Here is a 22,683-nt window from a genome sequence, read left to right as displayed (position 1 = left end):
TCTAGCTGCAACCTAGTAATAGCTTCACTGGAAGGTTTATTCATTACTTGTTACACATACCCAATGAATCTGGGGGCTCAAGCAGCTGCACAGGGTGGTGGCATATTTGCAAAAGAGCACAACAGACTCTTTACTAAGCCTGCTGTCCAATAGACTTGTTAATTTGTCTATTTGAGCAAAATAAAGGATGACTATTTACACTCTGCTGCATACTTGAGTAACACCGTGTATAGCCTCTATGCTCATAGCAGCAAAACCCAAAGATAGGACACTTTTCTGTTCATATTTTGCTAGTGATTTCTTATCACTAATTCTATGCTATACAAATACCAGTGATTCAAATGTAATACTACAATCATCCCACTATATCTAGTTGTAAGGATGCACCGATACAAGTTTTTGCAAGTAGTCGCTACCTCGCTGGCGATTCCTTAACCGATACTATGCGGTGTGATTTGCGTTAATGGACGCAAATTGCACCACAAAGAGTAGCATGCAATTTGCACAGGAATGCTTGTCAAAATCGCATGCGGTTTCCTACTGCTCCTGTGTGAGCCCAGGCTTGCCATAGCGAGTTCACACTGGAGGGGTGTGGGGAACCTCCTTGCAGGCATCCCATGCTTAGTGTCAGTGGTAAGAGAGAAGAGGAAAGCGGTGGGGATTTGAAATCCCCGTCGCTTTCTTTCCTCTCCTTGCAGCGATGACAGTTCAGGCTAGATGGCATCTGAAAGCAACTGGAGCTGCTGGCTAGCACTCCAACAGAGACCGTGTGTCAGAGAGAAGAAGCTGTGAATAGTTCAGGAAGTTGTCCTCAGACTTCAGTTCCCTTTGGCATCCTATATATCCCTAAACCCTATTCAAGTTTAATCCCTTCAATAAAACAGCAAAACCAACAATCAAGGCCTGATTTCTGTCTGTGGATGAAAGCCGTGTGGAAAATGCTAACTGACTGGCTGTGCAGGACTGTAGGGGGACCCAAATTCACCAGCAATCCCTAAGGGGGTAGTGATACATTAGAATAGGCAGTGTTCTTCTGGGTGTTCTTTTTACTCCAATCTATTATCTAGCTGCTCGACAGAAAGGAACAGTGTGGAGGAAATTGCAATAAAATCCTGAACCTATCACCCTTCATTTACAAAAAAAATAATTTTGGGTGGCAGCTTTCTTTCAGTATTGCATTATTTATAACCATATGTTGCTACATAAAGCAGATGTACAATAACTAAAGCAGTATTAAACCCAAAAACAAAAATGTAATATATTTCATCTTACCAATTATTAGATGTGGTGACTTTCTTTTTTTGGCCTTTTTCCCTATGTTTTCGCCTAGTGATCTGGCCAGTAATACACCTCCTGAATTAGAGTGCCTCCTCTCTAGATGAAGTAGCACAGAGGCAGATTTGGACAGCAGTACTGTCACTCTGGGGGGAGGGGAGTGTTAGATGGACTAGCGGAATTAAATACACGAACAAACTGAAGTCAAACTCCAGCTCACACTTTGTAATCAGTTACAGCATTTTGACTTTTGGGATAAGGGTTTTACATAAACAAACAAAATCTCATCATTGTAAGTTAAATGGTGTGTCTCAACTCTGTAAACTGATACATTTTGCTGGAGTGCTTCTTCTTTTGAAAAGCAACATACTAACTGGGCAGATCACCAGATAAAATTAGAAGAAAGAAAGCCTAAAAAGAAAAGATGTGCAGCCAACATATCTAAGAATTGGTAATCTGCAATATAATAAATGTTTGCTTTTAGAAGTAATATTAAAAAAAAATAGTATGCAATATTTGATATTGTATATAGTTTGAAAGGGTAGAACCCCTGCCAGGTTTAATTGCTGTCCAGAACTCCATTAGGGAGATTTCCTCACTTTCTGTTCTACTGACAACAGTGTAATCAGGCAGAAAGTGAGGGGAAATCTGCAACAGGGATACCGACAACAATACAAGCTAATAAATAAATTAAGGACACAAGGTGGTCTAATTCCAGTTTAGTAAGAGTCTATTTTCTACTGAAATGCAACCTTATATCCTGGAGCATCATGGCAGCATACTCTGGGTTGTGACTCCGCCCAACCTGATTGGACTGGTTATCTATAAGTTTTAAGCAAGGTTCCAGCACAGCATTCTGCTTTTTGTCCTCACTTGATTTGGACTGGATGGATCACGTACTACCCCTTACGGCATTCACCTCAACCAGGTTCAGCGTCCGTTGGGTGGAAGTCCCCATCCTGTACAGCCTCTAAATCAGCTCAGTGGAGGAAACCCCAGTCTGGTGGTCTCGGGTGTGCTGGTCAGCATTGCAAAGTGCTTTAAACAAGCCTGGTTCTCTGCAGCGGTTCTCCTTTGCTTCTTTCCTTTTATATGTTTCTGCTGTCTTTTTTGCTGAGCCCCGTAGTCCTTTTGTGTTTCTCTGCCCTTTTCCAAGATGGCGTCCGCACTTCAGGGCTTCTGAGCATGCTGCTTGCCAGGAGCAGGGATATTCTGGTAAAACATCAGAGACTTTAAATCTACACCCTTCGGTCCTTTGGGTGGAAAATAATCTGGAAGAAGAACAACTTTATGCCCTACACAAAGAATGGTCTTTCTGGGTGCATTACTGGACACACATGCCAACATTGTCCAACTTCCAAGGGGGAAGATAAGCCCTTTGATCTGCAAAGTAATAACAGCAGTGTCGGCAGTAACTCTGCCAGTCATATCCTGTCTCAGCATCGTAGGATTGTTGGCCTCTACATTTCCTATGATTCAGTGGGCCCAATGGCACATGAGAACCTTCCAGAGTTCCTTTCTTGCACAGTGGGATGGAGTATCAATACACCAATCAATCATCATCCCCTACAGAGCGAAACGATCTCTTTGGTGGTAGACTCAGGTTCGCAACCTTCTGAAACTTTACCTATGCATTCCTATGCATCCAGAGATAGTGCCTACGGATGCCAGTCTGAAAGGATGGGGTAAACATTGCCAACAACAGGCAGCTCAGGGGCGCTGGACTTTAAACCCCAGGGGATAGTTTTGAACACCCTGGAACTCAGGGCAGCTATGCAAGCCCTGCTAACTTTTGTCTTACATTGGAGGGCAAGAGGGTACTCCTATGTCTGGACAACAAGGTTACGATAGCCTACATGCAAAGACAGGGGATACCAGGAGCTTTACTTTACTGGAAAAAGTCTGTCCCATCCTAGACTGGTCCCAGACACACCTAATAGATCTAATTTCAATATGCGTTCCAGCAGCGGAAAAAACAAGCAATCATTGATTTGGTATTTTCTGTTCCTTACCTTTTAATATATTTATAAATGATATAGGGTCTGGGATTATAAATACCATTTCAGTCTTTGCAGATGGCACCAAGCTGTGCAGTGGAATAACGTTCTTACAGGATGTCTCCAACTTACAAACCGACCTCAATGTACTGTTTAATTGGTCAACTATGTGGCATATGAGTTTTAATGTTGATAAATATAAGGCTATGCACTTGGCGGCTAAGAATATGCATGCATCATACATACTAGGGGGGTACAACTGGTAGAATAAAAGGTGGAGAAGGATCCGGGAGTTCTGGTAGATCACAAGCTTAATAATGGAATGCAATTCCAAGCTGCGGTTTCTAAAGCGAGCAGAATCCTCTTTTGTATTAAAAGAGGTATAGACTCCAGAGAGAGAGAGATATCATATTACCCCTGTACAAATCATTAGTAAGACCTCATCTGGAATATGCAGTTCAGTTTTGGGCACCAATTCACAAAAAGAACATTGGGGAACTGGAGAAAGTAAAGAGAAGGGCAACCTAACTGATAAGAGGCATGGAGGAGCTCAGCTATGGTGAAAGATTAGAGGAACTGAATGTATTCGCTCCTGAGAAAAGGAGACTAGGGGGATATGAGCAACATGTACAAATACATCAGTGGTTCATGTAGTGAACTCGGTGTAGAGTTATTCACCCTGAGGTCATCACAGAGGACAACTGATATCTTTACCTCTGGAGGAAAAAAAATGTAATCTCCAAACATGGAAAGGTTTCTTTACAGTGAGAGCTGTGAAAATGTGGAATAGACTCCCTCAAGAGTTTGTTCTGGCCAGCTCTGTGAATTGCTTTAAAAAGGCCTGGATTCTTTCTTAGATATAGAGAATATAACTGGATACTAACATGTATAGGTAAAGTTGATCCAGGGAATATCCAATTGCCTCTCGGGGGATCAGGAATGAATTTTTTCCCCTGCAGGAGCAAATTGGTTTATGCTTTGCTGGGGTTTTTTTTGCCTTCCTCTGGATCAACTGTGGGTGTAGGATTATAACTTTTTTTTTTTTGAATGGTTGAACTAGGTGGACTTTTGTCTTTTTTTTCAGGCAAACTGGCTATGTATGTAACTATGTATATAACAACGAGTGGTCTTTGAGCCTCCAGGCTTTTTCTTTTTGACCCAGAGATGAAGCGTCCTGGAAATAGATTTGGGTGAAACTCCAGAAAACACCACATGCTCAAGGTTTCTGTCAAGAGCTCTGTGTCCCTCAGCAGAGTGCAAAGACTGCCTTCACCACGCTTGGAGATTCAGCCTGGGTTATATATTCCCTCCAATTCTCTTAATTGTGAGGTTTTTGGTGAGGCTCAGGAGGTCCTCGAACACAGTCATAGCAGTAATTCCTTTTTGGTTTCAGAGGCCATGGTTCACAACGCTGCTTCAACTCAGCATGGACGATCTAATATCTAGTCCATCCATCTAGTTTAATCCCTTTTATATATTTAATGTGCATGTTGGTTATGTACTCCGGTCTCCATAACAATAGCAGTCACCAGTATATAGGTAGTGAGTATACACCAGGCCTGTACCCCTGAAGAAGTCATGTGACAGTGACGACAGAGCCAGGTGATGAGTTTCAAGACCGGAAGTGGCGCAGTAGCCGCGGCCCTGCTGTCTGTCATTTTTAGCTGTCATTTATTTATTCAATGGAAGTGCAATACTTTTAATAAAAGTACGTTTTTCAACATATTACACTATGAGGATAACCTCTGTTGCATGACATTGATTGCAGAGTGGAATCCAAAAATTTTAAAGGGTCAAACACTCAGTGATTAGAGAGTAGCCCATATTATCTGGAGCATCAGATGGAATAAGGTTATAGTGCAGTGAAGACTGTGATCTACACCAGGGTAGGGAAAGCATTTTTGACCAAGTTGCATTCAGGTCACATCTAATGGTGAGCGCATATGTGAATGTTGGTAGGAGTCACCGTGCATGGATTAAGAATACTGACACATATGGTGGAATTTGTTTGGAATTTACAGCAAGGAACAATATTGCTTGAAGATCTCTACAATTTATGAACTGGGGCTATGTATATATAAAAATAATAATTTTTATAGTAATTTATTAATATTTGCAGTATTTATGGTTCACCAGTATGAATTTGCACTTTAATATAATATTTTGGTATTTACTAGTCAAGCGATTTAATTATTAAGGAAGGCGCAACAAAAGACTTTGGTATTAAGAACGGAAAATTTCTCTAATGGAGTCCTGTATACATAGCAATAAAACTAGGCAAGGACTATTCACAACAACATAAAACATTTTTGACTAGACGTGCTGTTTAACAGTTAATGAAATTACTTTTAACAAGCACTTGAACATAGAGTAAAGATCATAGACAGTATTAGAAAGAGTAGATATCAAAGAAAATGTGATTTCAGCACCATTAGTAGAATATTATTCCCTTTCTTTAAAGGGTTAAATATGAACTGGTGCTTCCCTTGTTATAGAGTTTTCTTGTTTGATTTTTTTCAAAGGCCAGAAAGACATAAAAGGTTTGTGTTCTTCTAACCCATTCAGCATCCTCCAATTATACATTTTCTTCAGCTGAACTGATATCTTTTGATGGCTGGGAAGATTTGTAGCAGTCTTCTTTTTAGATTACAGAAAACAGAAAGCAATTTTAGCTATTCCCACATGGTTTCTGTGTAGATAGGAGTAGTCCTTAATAACGTCAACTCTGTGCTGTTTTCTTTCTGCTGTTTGTATCTCAGGATCAATGAAACCAGAGGACTTCTTAAGAGAAGCACAACTTATGAAGAAACTTAGACATTCAAAACTGATCCAGCTGTACGCAGTGTGTAGCTTGGAGGAGCCTATGTATATCATTACTGAGCTCATGAGACACGGAAGTCTGCTTTCATATTTAAAAAGTAAGTATGCATTATATATATATATATATATACCCCATGTATATATGTACCCATTTTAGAGGGATTGATATAGGTAAATAAACTGTTCTCGTAGCTTAGTGAATGTGGTAAAGATGTACTTTGCAAAGAAAACCCAATCATGTGCAAGCAAACTAAAAAGAAACAGCACACACACAGCCGCTATGTTGCTTTGCACTCACTGACAGGGCTCATCCAGGATTCCAAAACACCACTGACAGCTCCCTTTCACACACCTCAATGGTAGCATTTGTTAGCAATCTCCCACCACTGGCAAAGAATAGGTTGGACTCCAACTATCTCCACTGCCTTGTAAGTCCATGCTTCTCTTTTACAGGTCTGTTGCATGAAAATAAAACCCTCGTTGACTATTACTAACATCAATACTATATCAATACTCTTAAGGCTGTTTCCCGTGCTGGTTTCTCTGTATGTTAGCTGTTGTAATGTCTATACAAGCTGCTCCCAGATGTTGATTTGCCATAAAGCTGCAGTTCAACCTCCTTTTTTTTCCTCCTCAAGATCTCCTGTAACATTCTGATACTCCAGTGGGCTACTGTTAGTAGGTTTTTTTTCTGATCATACTTTTTTTGTTTGCACGTGATTGGAAGTCAGCAGAGCTGCACCTCCTTTATTAACCCCTTCACGCCTAAGTATAAAACAAATCTTAATGCTTAAGTAAAATTTTACAACTTTGACATGTGTTAGTAAAACCGCACATATCACCACAACTACTTTGCACATCCAGGTGAATTATACCTTGTTTTTTTTAGGACAAATTGGGATTTCATTTAGTGGTACATGGTAAAGGATATCTCCTGATTTTATTTATTATCAAAGGCAAACTGGCCCAAAATAGTAAATGTTTTTTTTTAATTTAGCTGTGTGTTTCTTGTTACTATCGTAACCTACCACCAGAGAACAACTCAAAATAAATTTTATTTTTCAATATTTTTCAGAGATAAACAGGGAAATGAGATATGGTTCATTCATACAATATTGCAATAGACAAAATATAGCTGAGCATTTTTGTTGTGATTCTGCCCATTGGACGGATGAGGTGTTGGTCTTGTTTAGCGATATCGTCAGAGGTATTTGTGTGCATATGATGAACCTTGGTGAGGAGTTTGGGGTATTAGGGGGGTTTTGATGGAGAGGTGGGGGAGGATAGGATTGGGGGAGGAGGGATATAACTGGGTAATTGAGGAGATACCAGTCTTGGTATGGGAGGTAATTTCATCTTATGAAATGTCATCAGGGTTGTACAGAACATTTTGGGTGATTTAGCCATCGGTCCATTGGTTATTGAATTTGTGATAGGAAGAAGTGTTAATTGCGGATAATTTTTCCATTTGACATTGAGTGTTAAGGTCTATAATTAATGAAGTGATTGAGGGGGTATTTGTGTCCCATAATCTAGTAATATTAATTTTGGTGGCAAAGAGTATGTGGGTAATAATTTTTCTGGAATGGGGAGGGAGTTTCTTGATTCCGATGTGTAGGAGTGCTAATGAGGGGTTCGGGACCATGGAAATTTTGTTTATTTTGGAGATTAATTGAAAAGTAGTATTCCAGAAGGATCGAAATGACTTGCATGACCACAGAATATGTAGTGTTGAGCCTGGGTCACCACATTGTCTCCAGCAGGTAGGAGATTGTTTTGGGTAGTAGATGGAGAGTTTGACCAGGGTCAGGCACCATTGGTGGAGTGTTTTTAGATATGACTCCCAGTGGGAGCTGCATCAGGTAGCTTTATAGGTGATGTTGAAGGTATTTTCCCAGCATTTTAAAGTTATTTGGTCTGATAGGATTTTTTTTCCCAATTGGTTAGGGAGGTTGTTTGTAGAGTGAATTGTAAGTTTATGAGGTATGTATAGAAGGTGGATATACCTGTACCTGGTTATTGAGGTTTGGTGAAGAAGATGCAGGCTGTAATTGGTATCATAGTGTTGGGGGTAAGCTAGTTGTTTGTAGACAATGAGCGATTCTTAGGTATGTAAAATTTTCAGTATTAGGGATATTAAATTTGGATTGGAGAATTTGGAAGGGGCATATAGATTGATTGATATAGAGGTCTGTTATGTTGGTTATTCCTTGTTTTGTCCATTGGGATAGGTCTAATGGTGGGAATGAGAAGGTGTAGTATATTGGTTTCAGTAGGTATATGTTTAACATCTTCAAATTTAGTGGATAGGAGGTCCTGCCAAGCTTGTAGGGAGGCTAGAATGCAGGGATGTTTAGTTGGGGTTTTATTCGGTTGGTCGGAAGGGTCAAAAGTATATTTTGGGGTTTAAGTGGTTGAAAAGGGAGTGTTTCCATTATGGAGCAAATTTTTTCCTTCGATGGATTCCACCAAAAATATAGTTGGTCTAAAAGAGTAGCTGTGTAATAAGACTTGAGGTGTGGGAGTCCTGCTCCTCCTTTAGTTGTAGGTCGTATTAAAAGATTGGTGGAACATCTCGTTTTTTTCGAGTCCCATAGGAACTTTGTGAGGATTGATTGTAGGTTAGAGAAGAATGAATAAGGGATTGGTATGGGGAGTGTGTGGAATATGTATAAGATTTTGGGTAAAATTTACATTTTTAGAGTCACCACTCAGCCTAGTTTGGAGAGTTCTGAGGTGCGTAGAGTGTTTAGTTCTCAGGGGATAGTTTCAAGCAATATTTTGTGATTTACTGTGTATAGATGGTCTGTCGTTGGTGTGAGTCTGATTCCTAAGTAAGGAATGACGTTTGTTTCCCATAAAAATGGAAATTGTTTGGCTAGTTGGGTTTGGAGTTGGGCTGAGATGTGAAGATTAAGTATGGAAGATTTGGGTTCATTAAGTTTGTAATATGAGACTGTTGAGTAGGTATATAGGTGTGAGCGAATCGTTTGGAGGGATTTTTTTGGGTTGGTCACCATTAATATTATATTGTCCGCAAACAGGCTGATTTTGTGTTCCATGTTAAGATGTGTGAATCCTGTAAATGATCGGTCCTCTCTGAGTTCGGAAGCTAGGGGTTCAATAAGGAGTGTAAATATTATCGGGGAGAGTGGGCAGCCTTGTCTTGTACCGTTTGAGATGTCAAAGGGGTCAGATAATGTGCCATCTGTCAGAACTCTAGCGGATGGATGTGAATATAATGACAAGATGGCTTTCCAACCTGCCGAATTTTTGAAGTGTGAGTTGCATGAATTGCCAATGTATCTGGTCGAATGCTTTCTCTGCGTCTAGAGCTAGGAGTAAGGAGGGGCTCTTAGTACTATCTATGTTGTGTAGGAGGGAGATAATTCTTCTGGTAGCATCAGGTGCTTGGTGACCTGGGATGAAACCTACTTGATCTGGGTGAATTAGGGTGGGGAGGTAGGGGAGAATTCTTGGGGATATGATTTTCGTGTATAGTTTTATGTCGGTATTGAGTAACGAAATTGGCCTGTAGTTTTGGACGAGTTGGGGTTTTTTGCCTGGTTTTGGTATAGACGTTATGATGGATTGCAACATGTCTTTGGGGAATGAGCCTGTGGTGGCCACGTGACTGAAGAGTTTGATCAGGTGTGGTGATGATTCTGTGGAAAGGTGTTTATAGTATTTGTTAGTGTATCCGTTGTTTCCTGGTGATTTATTAATTGGGAGTGTTTTAATGGTCGTTTCTATTTCTTTGGGTGATATTTGGGTAGAAATGGAGTCAAGTTGGTCTGAGGATAGTTGAGGGAGATTGGTCCTTTGGAGAAATTGTTGTATAGATGTGATTGTTGATTGAATGGTGTCAGGGTCATTTTTAAGGTTGTATAGATTTTGGTAGTATACCGCAAAGGCGTTCACTATTTCTTGCGGGTTTGTGTTTAGGGTATTCGTAGATGGGTGTTTATTTGAGGCTATTTTGGATTTCAGCCATTTTTGTTTTACCAATTTGGCTAGCAAAGAGCTGGCTTTGTTACCTAGTGAATAGAATTTCGCTTTAATTTTTTTTGAGATTTAGATCATATTTGTGGAGTAGAAGGGATCCTAATTTATTTCTATCTGCTGTCAGGATCGCAGAGATTGTTGGATCTTGGGATTTTTTGTTTCTTTCCTCATTTGTTTTGATTGAGGTTAGGAGATTATCTATTTGTTGGGTTCTGTTTTTGTTGACGTGAGCATTTAGTTGTATCAGAATACCTCTCATGTATGCTTTATAAGTTGACCACAGAGTGGTTATGGATATATCAGGAGTATCGTTAAATTCAAAGAATGTTCTGTGTGCATCTATTATTTGTTGCTTGTAGTCTTGGTTTTTCAGCAAGATCGTGTTCAATCGCCATAAACGGGGTATCGACGAATGTTGTTTGCTGTCAAGAGATTGTGATCGGAGCATGGTCTGACAAGTAATGGTACCAATCTTGGAGGTGACATGTTGTAGAGTCCATTTATCGGTGATGAAGAAGTCTGTTCTAGAATAGGATGAGTGGGATGGAGAATAGTAGGTATAGTCCTTTGTACTGTGTTGGCATCTCCAGATGTCATAGAGATCGTTGGAATGAAGAAATTGGTTGAAGGATTGTTTTGAAGATCTTGTTTTGGATGATTTGTCAAGAAGAGGGTTCCCAATAGTGTTAAAGTCTCCACCGATGAGTAGTCTGCCTTTTTTGTGTTGATTTATGGTGGAGTTGAGTTTGTTGAAGAATTGGAGTTGATTGGTGTTAGGACCATAGACGTTCACCAATGTATATGTAGTATCATTGATTTTGCAGATCAGTATGTGGTAGAGACCTTGTGAGTCCGCTGTTGCCGAAATTAATTGGAACTGCAGGGAGTCTCTTATGGCTGTAATGATGCCGTTTTTCTTGTTAGGATTCGTTGCCATATATACTGTGGAGAACTGAGGAATATTGAATTCAGGGATTTTGGATGAGGCAAAATGGGTCTCCTGTAGGAAAACGATGTCAGGTTGAATGGAGCAGACTTCTCTCGAGAGCAGGGACCTTTTGAAGGAGGAGATGAGACCTTGGATGTTTAGCGAAGATATAGTAATCATTTTGTTGATTGTAGATGGTTTGAATTCTGTAGCTGTGGTGATTCAGATGCTGTGGAGAGAAGTAGTTTTCCACATGGCGGAGGTGATGGACCGCAAGGTGTGCGGCTTTGTGAACATGGGTTTGTTATTTTTGTGGATTGAGCATTCAATTGTGTTGAGGGGGTTGTTGAGAGGGGCCGTTCTAGTGACTGATGACTGGTAGCTTGGGGTACGAACAAGGGTAAAAAAGGCTTGCAAACAATGTAAGTAGCATGAGTAGCAGTATCTGCTATTGTGTAGAGTGGAGGCATGAGAAAGCATGACTCTTTTGAGAGCTCATGCTTGAGACGAACTTGGGCGATTAATATGTTCGATCAGGGGCCGATTGCCAGCTTGTGTGTTGGAGAGTGGTGCCCAGGGAATTGGGCCTGAAGGTAATATGCTTGAGTGGAGGCTATGACCAATCTGCTTCCATCTGTTGTGGCTGGTTGGATGTTAGTTGGTGGGAATCTGCTGGTATGATGCTCCACGATTTCAATAATTCGATACCCGCTTCTAGGGATTTAATTGTGTAAAATCTGCCTTGGTATTTGACATTTAGTTTCGTAGGGAAGCCCCATTGATATCCAATGTTATGATTCCGTAATGCTTTGGTTATGCTGATGAGCTTCTTACGGTTGGAGAGTGTGGCTTTGGATAGGTCTGCAAACAATTTAATGTTTGCTTGAGCTGGAGGAATGGAGATTGAATTTCTTGCTGCAAACATTATTTTTTCCTTCACGTGATAAAAATGTATGCACGTCAATATATTTCTGGGGACCGTCGCAGGTAGAAATGATGGTTTGGGGATTCGATGTGCCCGATCTATAGCCAATTCCACATCAGTGAGGGTGGGGATGAGATTTTTCATATATTGTTGTATATATATGGGACTATGGCATCTGCGGTGATGGATTCTGGGATCCCATGGAATTTAATGTTTCGCCTGGAGCGATCTTCTAAGTCTGCCAGTTTGAGATTGATTTGTTTGATGCCTGTCTCATGGTCTGTGTGTGCATCTATAAGGTCGTTATGTGCAGTGCACATTTCCCCTAGTTTGTTCTTGATATGGCAGATGCGTTTTTCTTGATTTTGGACTGTATTTGAAATTTGGGATAATGATGCCCTCAGGTCATTATGTAGTGTTTGTCGCAAAGAAAGGAGCATGTTCTTCATGGAAATCTCTGTGATAGGTTGGTCAGAAGCAGGATAGGATTTGATTAAAGATGGAGCATTAGTAGATAGGATAGTAGTTGAAAGAGAAGGTTGTTGTTTGTCAGGGGGTGATCCTGTGTCCAGTATAGCGATCCTTTCAGCCTGGGGTCCGGATGGTATGCTGCCTGGTGGACTATGGTCTTCCCTTGCTGCTGTTGCTGGGCAAACAGGCCGTTCTGCAGGGGCCCAGCGCCATCTTGGCTGCAGTGCTGGGAAGAAGCTGGTCATCTTTCCGGGATGACCCGGCGTTTACCTCCTGCGGGTCATAGCCCTTTCGGATGGCGAGGGGTTAATGGCTCTAATGAGCTTATTGATTTTCCCTGGGGCCGTAGTGTGCCGATATTACGCTGGCGGGTGGACGGAGCTCTCTTCAGTGAGTGTCCATCCCCAGAGCCGGCCGCACACGCGCCAAAAATTTTAAAGCTCTTGGTAATCGCAGCAATACCATATATGTGTATGTTATTTGTTGTTTGTACCTGTACTACAGCCCAGAAAAAATAGTGTGCATTTTGCTTTTTGTTTCTTTTTTACCTAAAAAACATTGACACTAATACCAATTAATTAAATAAATCCTGACCTTTGACCTTGACCTCAACCCAAACACTAACCCTGGCACTGAACTAGATCAAACCTTGATCTAGGTATTTTTTCTTTATTTTTTATTTTATTGTTTAATATTTATTTATTTTATCTTTTTTTTTTACAGTTTTTTTTTCTCTCTGCAAAGAGAGAGAGAGAGAGATACAATGTATCTCTCTCCTCCAATTCCCAATCATTAGAACGGGACTTGGGGCTCTCAGGGACACCCCGGTCTTTGTGTTGGGAGCGCGCTGTGTGGCACACTCCCAGCACAAAGACAAGTACGCAAATACGGAAAAAAGCCAAGTTCTGTGAGGCAGCATATTTGTGTTACGTCAGCGTGACGGGGTTAAACTAAGGGAAAATTCCCTTACAAAGTTAAAATTTATTTATAAAGTAAACAGCCTAAATCAAACAATGTGTATGCTGTGTTTTGAAAGCAGACTCATATATGTATTGTCCAGTTTAGATATGATTTGTCTCTTCTCATTTCTCATATTATCTCTTACATAGGCCAGCACACATTTTGGTGACTCAAATGTTAGACCTGTTCCTGGTTATGTTTGACCTGCCGATTCCAAAAATGGCACATTTTTTTCCTATCAGCTCTAGTTTTTGAGATACAGCATAAATGCCTTATACCACTCTTCACTCTGGTCGCCCTTCAAAGATCAGAATATTGTAATGCAGTGTTTTATTTAATCTCCTTGTAGCATGAAAGAAACACTTAAAACAGTAAAAAACACTTAAAAAAATTAACCAAAATCTTTACAGTGCTCGCTCTGCAAAATGAAACTATATGAGTGGCAATATACACACAACTCCACAATCTTACGATCCTACGATCATAACTATAATACAGATAATAACTTACACTTTAGAATCCAATGTTTCTGATGTTAAATTACAGTTGGAAGTTCATAAACACTCTCATATCTGCTAACTTGTACTCAAAAACACATACTAGGTAACAATTCATGTACAGTAAATGTCTGACCTGATCCCAAAACACATACGGTATGTGCAAATTAGAAGGATTAGATTTATCCCACTTGTTTAAACTAAAGATGAACAGAACAGCAAGAATTAGTTTCGAATCATACCAAAATATAATCTCTTTTCAATCTGCATTCTCCAAGAAAATCAATATGGCCATACCAGAGATGCAGAAAATGATTTAATGAAAGGCACTTTATACACAGGATGTAAAGGCATTGTTTCTTTAAAGAGTAATTAGAAAACAATGTTTCCAGGTCTATTATTTTCAATTTAAGCATACCTATTGTATTTTAAATCTGTGCTGTAAAAGGTGATGGTGAAGGAAAAACCTTATGGGATAGGCATCTTTAAGGTTTTGTTGTGTAATAGAAGGTCACCATTTTCATACTGTTAAAAAAAAAAATCTAAACCCCATTTGTGAGTTGTACCATGAAATATAAAATACTATACCCTAAATACTTGAATAAAACAAATAGTATAGTAAAGAAATACATAAAGGACAAAAAAAATCACAACAGAACAATAGTAGCTTACCTGCTATATGTCCAAAGGTTACTTGTGCCATTGCATGCACAGGCATAGAATGTTTGGATCTGAGTCTATCATCACTCAGATTGCTTTAAACTTTCTGCTCTACTCTCGTTAACCATGGTGCAGTTTCTGAGCCTTCCTACTCTTCATATGATCTATTAGAACCACTATTACAGTCTCAGGTATCCTGTCCAATTGTAGGGGTGCTGTCAGCATGACTACATATCAGCAGGAGATGGCAAGCATCCTGTTTGCTCCAGCTCTCACATACAGGGAAATGTGTGTCGTTCTCAAATTGCTACCATCAAAGAGTTTCTCACGAGTGCGCTCCTTACTGTGACCCTAGTTAATACCCTGTTTGGTATGTCATCCAAATATGGATCAGTATCATCTGCCCTACATCTTGCTGTGCTCTGTTAGCTGTTGGTTCTAGTTTTTACATCCAGCTGTGGATACCCTCAGCACAGGGGCGCACTGACCATTTGGAAACTCGGGCACTGCCCAAAGGCCCCGGGTCAGTAGGGGGCCCCATGAGATGCCCCTGGTACCTTTTTTGAGTTTGAGCAAGGACACAGGGGCCCCATGATCCCCTATTGCCTGGGGGCCCCATGAGTTGTCAGTCCACCCCCGCCTCAGCATCAAGCTATGGCTACACTTCCTGAATGCCCTTCTTTTTCTGTTGCTGGCACCATCTTCCCCCTAGATGGATACAATCCTTTACCTGGCCATGATCACATTACTAACCGCTTTTACCTTGTAATATTATGTGTAGGTTACCACCAGCAAGACGATCCCAGGGACTGTACAATATGTTCTTTTTTCAAAAATTCCAACCCCTCCTAACATCTGCAACCTGTTGAGAGTCTAATTCTATCCTGCTGGTTGTTCACACTATTGTCCCAATACAGATCTTTATGTGGGTGGCACAGGACAAACATTTCATCAGTAGATATGCTTGCATTTATTAACTGTTAGAGTGTCTCTCTGGCTCAGAAAGTAATAGCTATAAAACTTTTTCAGACATGCAGCCACAATGTCGCTTTGAGAACAGGCAGGGCCTTCAGAAGGCTAAAATGTTTGCAGAATCTGACCTTGTTATTAAGGATCTAAAGATCTCTGTTCTAATGGGGAAAATTAAAATGCAGTGGCCTCTCTATGTTCTCCTATCCAGGGCTTTTGTTTAACTTTTCCACTTATATCTATCACATCTTCTTACCAAATGAATAATTAACAATTAATATTCTTCCCCTATACTAATGCCTTTCAGGAACTTCAGACAACGATGCCTCCTGTCTCCCATCTTAATTAGTTTAGCATTAGATCCAATTCACCAACTCTTAGAATCCTTACTTACCTTTCATTAAAAGGGTATAAACAGCCAACAAGCCTTTAAAGATAACAGTCTTTGCAGGTGATCTGCTCTTATATATATCCCATCTGGAACAATCCCTCCCCAGTATATTGTTGCAGATAAATAATTCTGCTCCAATCTTAGGTTACTCTACCAATATGGGCAAATCCACAGCACTTTATTTAACTCAACGCACTGCTTCTTTATGGAGTATACATTATTACTTCATATGTTGCGAAGATAAGATTACATATCTGGGTGTCTCAATTCCTAAATATCCCAAAAAATTATCCTTTCATTTTTCTGAAAGTGAAATATTATATCACCTCCAAAATCAAAAATGTATCTCAGGCTGGTAAGACCCATTGGATACTCTTTTACAGTACCATAAAAACAACAACAAGATATTTCCAGTGTATATGCTTTCTACAGATCACAGCTGGACTATTTCCAGGCAATGAATAGCAAAGTCACTCCTTATCTTCCCAATATTTCCAAGGACATACTTTTGAATTCACTAAGACTATCGTGGGGAGCTATTAACGTTTTTTCACTACTATATACTATATCTACACCATTCTTACCTCATGGGCTTAAGCCCCTCTTCCTCATGTATGAAGTGTGGATATTGGGGAATAGACTTATACAAAGCATTTTGGATTTGTCCCAAGACCCAGAAATTTTGGACTGCTGCACTGTGACATACAGTACACACCTACACTTGGTCATGGTTCATTTCTCTATAAGTCGCTATCTAATTATAGGTTTAAGTTCTTATACTTCGACTACTATGGCTCCTATGTAGATCCCAGTCCCATGACTACTGAATTATGCCATCTTTCTCCAGACAAATGTTGCAGTCTTCATGTTTTGTTAATTGCATTCTAACATAATAAATAAATGTATAAAACATGCAGAAACATACCGTGAAACCAAAAAAAGGGAAAAAAATAGTGGACTCTACTATTACTGGCAATGAAAAAGGAAACTTGATAGTACTTCATAAAATATACAGTTTATTTACAACTATATTAAAACAGGTTTTCAAACAAGCTCAGATATTTATTAAAAACAATATGCATTTAATTTCATGATCAATATAGCTGTTGACTCACTATTCCCACTGTTGGTATAATACCATTACATAATTTGTCAGATAATAATTGTGTGGTGAGATTGTGAGTCCTCATGAGTCAATGCATTTCTCTTTATTAGGTTCTTCAAGACATGTGAGAGTTCAGCAGCAATCACTAAAATATGCAAAAATTAGAAAGTAATATGTAATGTATGAATATAATAGAAAAACAATATGAGTATAACAGACCAATAATAGTGTGTATCCCATACATTGATTCAATAAAAAGCACCTTATTTATGTGCATTTTGGTAACATAGGGGCTCCCCTGGGTGGGCATCAGAGTTAGAGAAAGGCCAGACAGACCGTAGATGGCAGAACTGCATACCTTCATTAATTAAATCTACCAACCGTTTGTAAAAAAAAACAGAAGGGTAGCACAATGAAAAACAATACCACAAATCTGAGGGTGTATACCTACCCAAAGTGGGATACAAATATCATATGCAGGTCATAGGTGAAATAGAAGACATCAATTCATCATGTTCACTTAGCAAATTAGCCACCAAAGGGGGTTGGTGTATGTAACCTGTCTACTATGTAACCATCAGAGGACCTTAGCCCATTGCTGGCTGCTGAATCTGGACCACAGGAATGCAGAACTAAGGGCACCCCTGTGACCAACAGTAGATGTATGGCCCAAACTAAATATAAAAAAGTATAAAAACAAATGTAGGTCCTTCTCATTCGCTCATAAATATATAAATATAATATTCTATAACAAGAATTTTCTAAGTTATTTTTCAGCCACTCTTTAAAATTCTGCACAATCTCAAGGCACCCCTTTGATAGTTTGAAATAATGCAGCTACATCCACACATAGAACACCCAATGCTAGAGGTGATTTATTCTTCCAAAGCAAATTTCACACACTTGTACTGACTAGTATTCCAGTGTTTCTCTTCTCCCCCAGTTTCTCTCCCTCACTCCACTAATCTGACCCCAGTGCTGGTGGGGAGGGGTAAACAAGGATGCTATGCAGGCACCTGATGCCCTCCTTATCAACTGATGACAGCACTGGTTGTTAGGATGCTGGCAGCCAGAGGGTTGTAATGGTGCACAATGAAACTATGTGGCTTGTATACAATTTTGGGGTAATTTTTAGGCATTTTGCCAAGGTACTCCTAAAAAAAACCTGTGATACCTGGACCCTGCAGAGGTTGCACAGGCAGTCCAACTCCTCCAGGATGACACATCAATACATTCCAGAAGGTTTGCTGTGTCTCCCAGCACAGTCTCAAGAGCATGGAGAAGAGCTGGACAGACAGAGAGGGATGCACACACATCTACAGGCTAGACAATGGCACCCTGACTGCCATTTGGTATTGGGATGAAATCCTTGGACCCATTGTAAGACCCTATGCTGGTGCAGTGGGTCCTGGGTATCTGCTGGTGCACACCAATGCCCAACCTCATATGGCGAGGTTATGCAGGCAGTTCCTGGAGGATGAAGGAATTGATACCATTGAATGGCCCTCACGCTATCCTGACCAATAGAATACCTCTGGGATATCATGTTTCGGTCCACCAGGTTTCCCCTCAGACTGTCCAGGAGCTCAGTGATACCCTGGTCCAGACCTGGGAGGAAATACACGAGGACACCATCCATCGTGTCATTAGGAGCATGCCCCAACATTGTCAGGCATGCATACAAGCACACGGGGTCCTTACAAACTACTGAGTACCATTTTGAGTTGCTGTAATGAAATTTCAGCAAAATGGACTAGCCTGCTGCATCATCTTTTTTTTTTTATTTTTGTCTTTGAATTCAGTCCTCTGTAGGTTGATCATTTTTCATTTCCATCAAACTATGGGGCAATCTTGCATACCTAACACATTACTCAGTCCATATCAGTATAGATATCCAGCATGATATTTTCCCCCATTGAGATCTGATGTGTTTTCAAAGAGTTCATTAAATTTTTATGAGCAGTGTATTTTGTTTTCTCTTATGTATTGCTAATGTATTTTGCATTATGTGCATGCAGTACAGTACCTCTGTTCAATATAGTGTTCTACCTTACTGGACCATTGATATGCTGACAGCATTTGGCCCAGTAAAAACAAAAAAGGTCTGAGCATTAAAAAATATTTGCTTTAAAAAGAAACTTTATTAATTACTTCACATTTCTGGACTATTGCTGTTCAGCACAGTAACTGTAACGTCTCTTTACTTTGAAAAATGTGAATTAATCCTGGTTGAAATTGCATTGCTGTGTACTAGACAGGGATATGAGTTACTGCAGTTTTGGGAAAGAAAAGAAAGAGAAATGTAATGAATTGCTCTGCCGGTAACACAATTTCTGCCATTAGCAGAATATTGATTACTAGCTGTTCAAAGTAATGCATTTTTTCAATAGTAAAAACACCTAATTGTTTGTCATGCTTACTGTTTTTTTGATGTTAAGACTTATATACTGATGTGCTGTAATTAAAACGATCCATCCACTGAACTTTTTATTTAGTTGTATAGTGACCGTGCAGATTTGTGGTTCATAATCTGAATAGTTTTTGTGCCTCCACATATCATAAGTGCACCAACAAATATTATGTAAACAAAAACAAGTCTAGAAAACAAAAGCAGCATGCCTTAGTCACCGGTCACACCTCTGTGATTTAAAATCGAGTGATTGGTGTGCAATTTCAGTGCAATTTCAGGTGCTGTTTCTGAAAACTATATTGCGACTTCTGAGGATATTCAACGATTTTTGAAATTTACAGTGTGATTTGTATTATATTCTATGTAGGTGAAATTGCAACAAATCTGCAGAAAAAGTAATGCAAGAACTTTACAAATCACGCTGTAGCAAACCGCAAATTTTAAGACACTGACATTCACATTCATTAGATGCGATTTCAGGTGCAATTTCAATTCCCAAATCACACATGAAGTTGCAGCGGTGTGACCGGTGACTTAGTCTCAACAAGTCTTAATCTTCCAGGAGGATCTGTAGAGTTGTGTCACTTCCTATCCGCAAGTAAGTTACCTATTCAGCATAAGATCCCTTTCACATGGGTGGACTTTATTTTGATCAGCAGGGGATCTGTCCATGGATCCCCTGCTGATCAGAGCAGAGCTGGTGGATGAGAGGTCTGTGTCTGCTCAGTTTATGCAGGGTGGACAAGGACATAGCCCGCTCTGCTCTCTGGGTGGCCTGGGGGTAAATGGACTCCACTGTATGTTAACATCTGTCCATGTACATCCATAGGGGTGCAAGGACAGTTCTATTAAGACTGCCTGAAAACAGACTTTTCATGTGAAAGGAGCCTAATTCATTCTCCACTGGGACTTTCCCTATGAAAACAACAACAGCGAACCCAACAACTACAGTTTATTTTCACTCTGCACCACACAGTATACTCTACTAAGTAGGATGAGGTTTGCATTCACTGAGATCTTGGTTTCTTAGCAATTCAAAATTAGTTCAAAATTTACAGTACTGGCAAATTTTTATTTTAACCAATCATGCTTTGCATGGCCTTCGAACTATGGCTATCAAACTTAAAAGGACCAATAATTGGGGCTTTTGGATAAGCCAGCCCCCTCACAGGGCTGGGAGGGGGTATGCTTAGAAAAGCCCGAGTGTCTGTGTGTTGGAACTTCTTTATGAAGAAAATAGGGAGAGCTGGAAAATGGCATTTAACTGGACGTTCCTTTTGGGACTACTGTCTGTAGTAGTAATAGGTTTGAGTTCTAGCTCTTTGGCAACTACCCCCTTATGTCCTTTGCCTATGTAGTGCATGAGCCTACATAAACAATCCATTCAATTTATATCAAGTCTGGTAAATAGAGATGAGCGAATTATTAAAAAATTCGGTTCGGCTGATTCGCCGAATTCACGGAAAAAATTTGCTTCGAGCCGAATATATTCGCTGCGAATTTAACTTATAAAAAGGGTGTTTCTAGGCTTCAGAGAGCCTTTATATTAGTGCAGAACACTGTACCTTTAATTTAAATGCCCTTGGAGTCTGCTGGGGAAGAGAAATAATACTGTCAGTCAGTATGACATGCAGATGAGTGCCGTCGATCTTAGAATCACCGCACACTTCACTCATTTGGGCAGTCACGGGGCCAAAACCAGAGTGTGGAGCCACAGTGTGGCGGTGGAGGCAGCAGCAATGGGAGGCCATACAGCACCCTATGACAAAATGGAACCCACCAGCAGTGTGAGGAGACCTGAAAGTGGCACATGGCAGAGTGTGGCGATGGAGACAGCAGCAATGGGAGGCCGTACAGGGACCCATGACACACTCTGGACCTGGCAGCAGCATGAGGAGGCGGTACAGGGGCCCATGACAGATTACGGGCCTGGCAGCAGCATGAGGAGTCGGTACGGGGGCCCATGGCAGATTACGGGCCTGGCAGCAGCATGAGGAGGCGGTACAGGGGCCCATGGCAGAGTGGCGGAGCGTAAGCAGCTAAAATTGAAGGCCATACAGAGGCCTATGTTAAAAAGTCCCCCCAGCAGCAGCATGGGGAGACGACTATCAAGAGTCCAATGGCAGAGTGGCGGAGCAGAAGCAGCTTCAATTGAAGGCCATACACAGGCCTAGGTTAAAAAGCGGAAGCCGTCAGCAGCGTGAGCAGACGACAGAGACACATGGCGCAGGGTGGCGGTGGATGCAGCAGTATTCGGAAGCCAAACACAGGCCTCGGTTAAAAAGCGGAAGCCGTCAGCAGCGTGAGCAGACGACAGAGGCACATGGCGCAGGGTGGCGGTGGAGGCAGCAGCAATGGAAGGCCATACAGCACCCTATCACAAAATGGAACCCACCAACAGTGTAAGGAGACCTGAAAGTGGCACATGGCGCAGGGTGGCGGTGGAGGCAGCAGTATTCGGAAGACATACACAGGACTAGTTTAAAAAGCGGAAGCCGTCAGCAGCATGAGCAGATGACAGAGGCACATGGCGCAGGGTGGCGGTGGAGGCAGCAGCAATGGAAGGCCATACAGCACCCTATCACAAAATGGAACCCACCAACAGTGTAAGGAGACCTGAAAGTGGCACATGGCGCAGGGTGGCGGTGGAGGCAGCAGTATTCGGAAGACATACACAGGACTAGTTTAAAAAGCGGAAGCCGTCAGCAGCGTGAGCAGACGACAGAGGCACATGGCGCAGGGTGGCGGTGGAGGCAGCAGTATTCGGAAGCCATACACAGGCCTAGGTTAAAAAGCGGAAGCCGTCAGCAGCGTGAGCAGACGACAGAGACACATGGCGCAGGGTGGCGGTGGATGCAGCAGTATTCGGAAGCCAAACACAGGCCTCGGTTAAAAAGCGGAAGCCATCAGCAGCGTGAGCAGACGACAGAGGCACATGGCGCAGGGTGGCGGTGGAGGCAGCAGCAATGGAAGGCCATACAGCACCCTATCACAAAATGGAACCCACCAACAGTGTAAGGAGACCTAAAAGTGGCACATGGCGCAGGGTGGTGGTGGAGGCAGCAGTATTCGGAAGCCATACACAGGCCTAGGTTAAAAAGCGGAAGCCGTCAGCAGCGTGAGCAGACGACAGAGACACATGGCGCAGGGTGGCGGTGGATGCAGCAGTATTCGGAAGCCAAACACAGGCCTCGGTTAAAAAGCGGAAGCCGTCAGCAGCGTGAGCAGACGACAGAGACACATGGCGCAGGGTGGCGGTGGATGCAGCAG

General features: G+C 41.2%; 1 protein-coding gene across 1 annotated transcript in view; it reads left to right on the top strand.

The window, feature by feature from the left end:
• FRK (fyn related Src family tyrosine kinase) overlaps positions 1–22,683 on the top strand; it is a 161,092-nt gene that overhangs the window by 119,771 nt on the left and 18,638 nt on the right. Inside the window, exon 5 of the mRNA XM_089652142.1 lies at positions 6,032–6,190. Coding sequence (XP_089508268.1) covers positions 6,032–6,190 — 159 coding nt within the window. The remainder of the gene's footprint in view (positions 1–6,031; positions 6,191–22,683) is intronic.

Source organism: Staurois parvus, unplaced genomic scaffold, assembly GCF_062004578.1.
Source record: "Staurois parvus isolate SC_StPar_1 unplaced genomic scaffold, SC_StPar_1.0 ptg000672l, whole genome shotgun sequence".
NCBI classification, from domain to species: Eukaryota; Metazoa; Chordata; class Amphibia; order Anura; family Ranidae; genus Staurois; species Staurois parvus.
Note: the sequence above shows the minus strand (reverse complement) of the source record. Positions and strands in the feature narration are given on the sequence as shown.